The sequence below is a fragment of the Nyctereutes procyonoides genome, unplaced genomic scaffold (assembly GCF_905146905.1).
Source record: "Nyctereutes procyonoides isolate TBG_1078 unplaced genomic scaffold, NYPRO_anot_genome, whole genome shotgun sequence".
Taxonomy (NCBI): Eukaryota; Metazoa; Chordata; class Mammalia; order Carnivora; family Canidae; genus Nyctereutes; species Nyctereutes procyonoides.
The window spans coordinates 48,183,908-48,191,224 of record NW_026575131.1 but is presented as its reverse complement, the minus strand read 5'-3'; the positions used below and the strand labels follow the sequence as shown (position 1 = coordinate 48,191,224).

The 7,317-nt window shown below is 56.1% G+C and overlaps 1 protein-coding gene across 1 annotated transcript; it reads right to left on the bottom strand.

Moving 5' to 3' along the window:
• On the bottom strand, window positions 1-4,013 carry NDUFB7 (NADH:ubiquinone oxidoreductase subunit B7). The gene is made up of 3 exons (XM_055344727.1): window positions 3,832-4,013; window positions 594-762; window positions 1-196 (listed from the first exon to the last, which is right to left on the bottom strand). Exons 1-3 carry the CDS (start codon window positions 3,941-3,943, stop codon window positions 64-66), a joined length of 414 nt encoding a protein of 137 aa, XP_055200702.1. The 5' UTR covers window positions 3,944-4,013; the 3' UTR covers window positions 1-63.
• Between the last annotated feature and the right edge of the window lie 3,304 nt (window positions 4,014-7,317).

Sequence of the window (7,317 nt, the reverse complement as noted above, 5' to 3'; positions counted from 1 at the left end):
TTCTGGCTGATGGGCCTGGAGGCTTTTATTTATCAACTGGTCCATAGGGTGGGGGCGGGTCCACTACAGGGCTACCTCGGGGGCCACCTCACCGGCCCCCTGGCCTCTGGCCACATCCGCCTCCCTCTGTTCCCGCCGCTTCTTCCGCTGGAGCAGCCGCCGTTCCCGCTCAAACTCCTTCATGCGCATCACGTAGCTGCAGGAAGAGCGCACAAATGGGAGTCCGGCTCCCTGGCCAGGCCCTCCCGAGCCCCAGGAAGCCAAAGGGACAGGAGTGGGTGCCCCACAGCTTTCTGGGAGGCCTCTGAGTAGGAAAGACCTGTGTGCCTGGTTTAAGTCTGGGGTCTGCCCAAGTGGACACCAGTGAGTCCAGGGCAGAAGCTGGGCCTCCTATCCAGAACCCGGGCCTGGCCATTCCTTCAGGTGGCCTCAAAGCCACGTGGCTCACCCAGCAGGCCCCCTGAGATTCCTCTTTCAACCAAGGTGGAGCTTGGCTGGAAACTCGGTGCTAGTTCACTGTGTTCTGCCTCTGGGGCAGTGTCCTGCGGGGGCCAGGCCAGGGCTGGGGGTGTGGGGGCGGGTCTGGGGCTCACTCAAGGTGCTCGCAGTAGTCCCAGTCGTGCTGCTCGTGCTTGCAGGCCAGGATATTGGGGAAGCTGTCACGCTTGCACTTGAGCAGCCGGATGAGGTAGTGGGCACAGTAGTCTCGCTGCTGGAGCACCAGCTGTGCGTCGTTCATCTGCTGCTGTGTGGCCACCATCTCTGCAGGGAGTGGGTGGGCTTGTTGGGCTTGAACTGCCAGAGATTTGTCGCCCACCCTCAACACCTGATTCCTGGGAGACCCAGCAGGTGCTGTGCAACTGGGAGCCACGGTTCAGGGGCCCCCACTGGGACGTGGGGCCTGGGTTATGGCCACCCCGACAGTGTCCTTTCCTAATGTGCACAAAGGCCACTCCGGACACTGAGGCCCAGACAGAGGAAGGGTCCCTTTCTCCCCATCACCCCCAGATGCCTCCCCTTCCCTGGGTCTTCAACTCCAGATGCCCCAACCTGCAGAGCCCAAGCTCAGAAACCACTGAGCCCAAGCTCCCAGTGTGTCCCCCTGCTGGCCATATCCCAGTGTCAGGCCTGCTGCCTCCACCCTCTGCTAAATGGAATGATGGGGCCCAGCTTGAATCAGCAGTGAGCGTCTGTCGCCCAAGTGAATACGTGTGAAGGCCTTAGGCCTGTGCCTCAGAGAGAGCTGAACTGGCTCCTGGTCCTGGTGCCATGTCCACCTGACTGACTGTGGATGAAATCATCTTTCAAGAGGCTGACCAGGGCTGTGAGGAACCGGGCACATACCCTAGCCTGCACCCACTGTGCCCCGTGGGTGACCTGCATTCCTTTCTTGGCTTCTTGCCCACTCCCCTCAGCTCAGCAGGGGTGCCCAGAACCCAGCCGTCCTGCAGTTCAGGGTGCCCCCACTGCCCTCGACATCTTGGTCCCAATTCCTTCCTATCAGCACCAAAATGTGTCCACAGTGATCTGGTACCTTCCCCTGGCTGGCTTCCCTCCCCTCTGCTTCCCAGGCCCAGTCCCATTTCCTCATTGCCTGCCCCTGCACCCCACACTTTTCTGGCTCCACTCCAGCACTGCCCATCCACGGTTCTCACCCGGCCTCCTGAAATGCCAGGACTCCATGCTTCCTGCCTGCTGCTTTCTCAAACGTTCTCCTTCCCACTAGCCGCCCAAACATTACATGTTGGCTTCTGGTGGTTCTTGCTAGGAGCCTTCTGCTCATTCTAATCCGTGGCTTTGATCGCCACTCCACAGGTGGATGAGCCCCAGGCCAGAGTATCCACCTGCAGCCCCCTGTCAGGGTAGTGTGGCTGGAACATGCCAGACATGAATGCCTGCCCTTGAAGGCAGACACATCAACAGGTGGAACCAGAGTATTAGATAATGCCTGACAATGCCCAATATTAGGGAGAGGAGTACAGCAAGGGAGAGAGAGGCAGTGTTGGGGAACGGGTCACAACTTTAGATGGAGAGATCCCCCAGAAAGGCAACTGAAGGTGAGCAAGTGAGTTACACAGACACCTGGGGGAAGAGCATTCCTGGTGGTGGGACAGCAGATGCAAAGGCCCTGAGGTGAGAAGAGAGGTTCAGGATACCCCAGGGATCTCAGCCTGAGCATGTGGCAGAAGCCAGAGGCAGAGTAGTGCTGCCTTCAGCCCAGGGTGTGATCCTGGAGACCTGGGATCGAGTCCCACCTCAGGCTTCCTGCATGGAGCCTGATTTCCCCCCCCTGCCTGTGTCTCTTATGAACACATAAATAAAACCTTAAAAAAAAGGAACTCTGTTTTGGACCTGCTGAGTGGGTGACGCCAAACAGGCAGTGGGCCCACGAGTCTGGAGTTGAGGGTCCAGGCCCAGCTGGAGATAAAAAACTGGGGAGCAGCATGAGGCACCTGAAGCCAGGGGTCGAGCAGAGACCCTCCCTGAGGGGGGGGTGAGTGGAGACACAAGGCCCAAGCAGTGAGGCCCTCAACATTTACAGACAGGGAGGTGGGGGGGCGTGTGGGGGCGTGGGAACCAGCTGATGAGGGGTTTCCAGGAGGTGGTGGCCATCAACTCGGATGCCGCCTGCAGTGGGTCAGTTAGAACTGACGACGGGGTCCAGGGATACGGAGTGGGGGCGCACGGGAAGCTGGGCAGGAGCCCCTTCCTCACGTGACGCGGTGGGGTGACTGCTCGAGGGGATTCTGAGACGGCAGAAGTACGTGGGTCTGCACGGGACGGCGGGGCCAGCCCACAGGCGGGGGCATGTGGAGGGGCCACAGAAGGGCCCGACCCGAGCAGGGCCAGGTCCCGGCGACACAGGGAGCCCGGCTGAGCCCTTCTGGTTGCTTCCGGTTTCTTAAGAGGATGTAAGTGACGAGCTGGAGTCAGAAGTGCGGGACAGTAGGAGGGCACGAGAGTGGGCCCAGTGCCCGGGAAGGCAGCAGGAAGGGTCAGAGGGGAGCCACGGCGGGTGCGGGGCTGCACCGGGACGGACGCCAAGGAGAGCCCAGCTAGAAAGAGGCGCAGGGGCCTGTGCCATCGTGGGCGAAGGATTCCCGCGATGAGGAGGTGGGGGGCTGGGACTTGGGGCCGCCCGCCCGGTTCCCTCGGATCCGACCTCTGCGCACGCCGTCCGCTCGGTCTCCCTGTCGCCGCCCACCCGGAGCCAGCGCCTCCCGACCCCGGGCAGGTCAGTCACGGCCCGGCGCCCAGCTGGGGAAGCCCCGCCCCTCCCTCTCCCGGTCTCACACCTCGCTCCCGGCCACCGCCTCCCGGAAGCCTGCCGCGCCGCGCCGCGCCGCCCCCGGGGGCCGCCCCCGAGCCCCGCGGAGGCCTGATCGCGCGGGCCGGCGTCCCCTGTGGTCGGAGCCCGCCGCAGGCGCGGTGCCCCCGGCACTCGGCCTGCGTGGCTGTCGATACGCTTGCGAGGCTACCACACGCGAGGAGCAACGAGCAGGACGGCGCGTGCGCAGGGCTCCGCGGGCAGAGGTGCGGCGGGCGCGCCCCTGCGGACTAACCGCGCCGGCCGCGCTCCGCCGCCTCAGCCCCCGGCGGCCGCTGCTGCCCCCGGGCTTTCCGCTCCGACCGCGACTTCGGCCTCGGCTGCCCCCACACGCAGGCAGGCTCGCGCGTGTCCTCCGGACTCTTCCGGGCCGACGTCGGGGCCGAGCCTCGACCCGGCGCGGGAGCCCGAGCCCAACCCCGGGGGCCCGGGGGCCCCGGGGCTCCGGGGTTCGGGCGTCCGCGCCCCACTCCCGCCGGCCGCGCCTGCGCACGGGGCCTCACCGCGCTCCTTGCGCCCCGGGAAGCCGTAGTCCGCGGGGAAGGTGGGCATCCGCTTGGGGTCGGGCTCCCCCGATGGATCGGTCACATAGCGCCGCGCCAGATGCGCCCCCATGGCTGCAGCGCCGCAGGTTCCCGCAGCGGCCGGGGTCACCTCGCTCCTACCCGGAAGCACTCCCTCTTCGCCAGCCACGGCTTCCGGGTCGCGCTGGCTGCTGCCGGGATCAGGGAGATAGGCGGTCGACTCCGGAGGCCTCCCGCTTTCTCTGGCGCCACCTGGCGGTCAGGCGGAGGCCGCGCGGGCGCAGCGCGTCCCCTCGCGGCGTCAGGTGGACCCCAGAGGAGGTCTGGCTTCTGGTTTAGTTTGGGCGGGCCGGGGGCCTCTCCCTACCCTCCTTGGGCACACAGGAAAATTATTTTGCATAGGGTGTTTCCGAAAACCCGTTTTTCTTTTAAAACAGTCGAATTTGTCTTAAAAAAAAAAACAAAAAAATCAACAACCTTGCACAGTACTGATGATATAATTATGGAACATCGAGTTTAAATGCAATAATTCAAAATAAAGATTTTAATTGATTAAATTTAATTTAAATAGCAAAGCTATTTATAAATAAAGCTACTTAAAGGTGAAATTTTATTTTATTTTTTAATTTTATTTATGTATTTATGTATTTAAATAAATTTATTTTCTATTGGTGTTCAGTTTTCCAACATACGGAATAATACCCAGTGCTCATCTCATCAAGTGCCCATAAAGGTGAAATTTTAAATGAATCCTATTGAGTACTTTTGTAAAACTAAAATAAGATTCTATTCTGCTATCCCTCTAATTGCCACCGTGAGAATCGGTATTACCTTTCACACTTGTTACATTCGGGCTTGCATATATGCAAATTTTAAGAGTATCGTACATTGTTTAGTGCTGCCACATACTTCTTGGACTCAAGGTTCAGCGGTAACAAATGCTGTGCTAATTTGTTACTCTTTGGAAACCTGCACGGGAACACAAAGAAAAGCCATTCAGTGGGCTCTCTTGGGTGCACCTGTCAGAAAGGTGCACCCAAGAGCCCACCCCTTCAGTTGAGTGCACCTGTCAGAAAGGGAATTAGATCATTCCTTGGCTGAAACCCTCCCCTGGGTCCCCAGTTCATATGGACTAAAAGCTGGACCCAGCCTGAAAGTGTCTGGCTCAGGTGGTATAGGGTAGGGCCCCCAAATCTGCATTTCTTTTTATTTATTTATTTATTTATTTATTTATTTATTTATTTATTTATTTATTTATTTATTTATGATAGTCACACAGAGAGAGATGAGAGAGAGGGGAAGAGACACAGGCAGAGGGAGAAGCAGGCTCCATGCACCGGGAGCCCGATGTGGGATTCAATCCCGGGTCTCCAGGATCGCGCCCTGGGCCAAAGGCAGGCGCCAAACCGTTGCGCCACCCAGGGATCCCCAAATCTGCATTTCTAACAAGCTTCCAGGTGATGGCGGTGTTGCTGGCCTGGGGACCACCCTTGGGAGAAACGCTGAGCGAGGTTTTCACGTGGGGACACAGAGACCTGGATAGTATTAAGTGCTCCTTCTGACTCCAGGGGGCAGCATTCACATTCTAGTCTTTCTGAATGGCGCTCCTGGAATTGTGCAGTGCATGATCTGCGCAGCTGTACCAGGCAGCCTTGCCTTGTTCTGGATGTCTTTCTTCCCCCTCTGTTTCTGTGTGCTTCAGCTGCAGAGGTCAGAGTTGGGAGGAGGCCCAGGGCTGCAGATTACTATCCCAGCTCACTGTCTCTGTACGACCTTGGGAAGTGACGTCCCCTTCTCAGAAACTCAGTTGACTCATCTGTAAAATGGGATCAGTAATACTAGTGTCATTTAACCTGAGATCCCTTTGACTTATCTCGTTTATTGTTAGTCTCTCTTGAATGTCAGCTCCACGGATTGGGGAATTTTGTCTTCTTTGCTTCTGTATTCCTGCGCCTGGCACACAGGAAGGGCTTTGTAAGTACTTATCAAATCAACGAATGAATAAATGAATAGAGTGGTTTGGAGGAGTCAGTGAGGTGGTTGCATGAAAAGTGCCTACTGCCTGGCATATAGTAGGGGCCCAATACACGCTGGTTATTGTTACTCTTGTCTAGCTGGTCTCTCACTAGAAGCTATGAGGCTGAATAAGGAGACCTCATTTACTGCACCCCAATGTTCACAGCAGCAATGTCCATAAAAGCCAAAGTGTGGAATGAGCCACTATGTCCTTCAACAGATGAATGGATAAAGAAGAGGTGGTGTATATATACACTGGAATATTACTCAGCCATCAGGAAGGATGAATACCTATTTACATCGACATGGATGGAACTGGAGGGTATTATGCTGAGTGAATAAGTCAACTGGAGAGAGGTAATTATATGGTTTCACTCATATGCAGAATATAAGAAATAGTGAAAGGTTCATAAAGGAAGGGGGGGAAACCAAGTGGTGAAAAACTGACGGGAAGACAAACCATGAGAGACCCTGGGGAATAAACAAAGGGTTGCAGAAGGGGAGGGGGGGTCGGGGGATGGGGTGGCTGGGTGATGGGCATTAAGGAGGGCACGTGATGGGTTGAGCACTGGGTGTTATACTATATGCTGGCAAATTGGATTAAAAAAAAAACAAGTGTACTTGTGATGAGCACTGGGTTTTTAAAGAAAGTGTTGAATTAGTCTATTGTACGCCTGAAACTACTATTACACTGTGTTAACTGGAAGTAGGGATGTGTGGGTGCTCAGCCGTTTAGCACCTGCCTTCGGCCCATGTCATGATCCTCAAGTCCCAGGATTGAGTCCCACATCGGGCTCCCTGCATGGAGCCTGCTTCTCCTTCTGCCTGTGTCTCTGCTTCTCTCTGTGTGTCTCTCATGAATAAATAAATAAAATCTTAAAAAAACAAAAGACTAACTGGAAGTAAAAAAAAAAAAAAAAAAAAAAAAAAACCTTTTAAAAAAGGAAAAGAGAGAAAGGGAGGCCAGAAGGGGGAGCACTCCTGCCCTAGCATCCTTTTGTCAATTGCAGATCCTGCAGGGAAAGAGGACCCTTGCATTCCTGTCTGGGGGCCCCTGGCTTCACCACCCCAGCAGGAGGATGAAAGATTTTTCCTTGGAGGCAATGGCCCAGCCAAGCAGTCACGACTCAGCCACTGAGAAGCCACTACACTTTGAACTCCCACTTCCTTCCAAGTGGACTCTTTTGTTTCTAACAACCCCTCTCCCAAGGACTCCCCCTCTTTCCTTTATAAAGGAAACTTGGTTCTCTGGACTTGCTTATGGTTGGGCCACAGCCCGCTAGTCCTGGATTGCAATTGTTTGCTATCCCCAAACACACTCAGTTTCCTGGTAGAATGATAACTGGCTGTTTTGTTTTTCGGGTTAACAAAGGGCAAGCAGAGACAACACGGGACTCCTGGGACCAGTCATTTTAGTACAGGCTGAAGGGGTCCAAGCCGAGGATGATT

Bases quoted from the DNA above. Each gene is read 5' to 3' on its own strand.
- NDUFB7 (XM_055344727.1), bottom strand. From the start codon at position 3,943: ATGGGGGCGCATCTGGCGCGGCGCTATGTGACCGATCCATCGGGGGAG. The intron at 763-3,831 runs GTGAGGCCCCGT...CACTCCCTGCAG, and splicing joins CCCGGGGCGCAAGGAGCGCG to AGATGGTGGCCACACAGCAG. The intron at 197-593 runs GTGAGCCCCAGA...CTCTTCCTGCAG, and splicing joins GACTACTGCGAGCACCTTGA to CTACGTGATGCGCATGAAGG.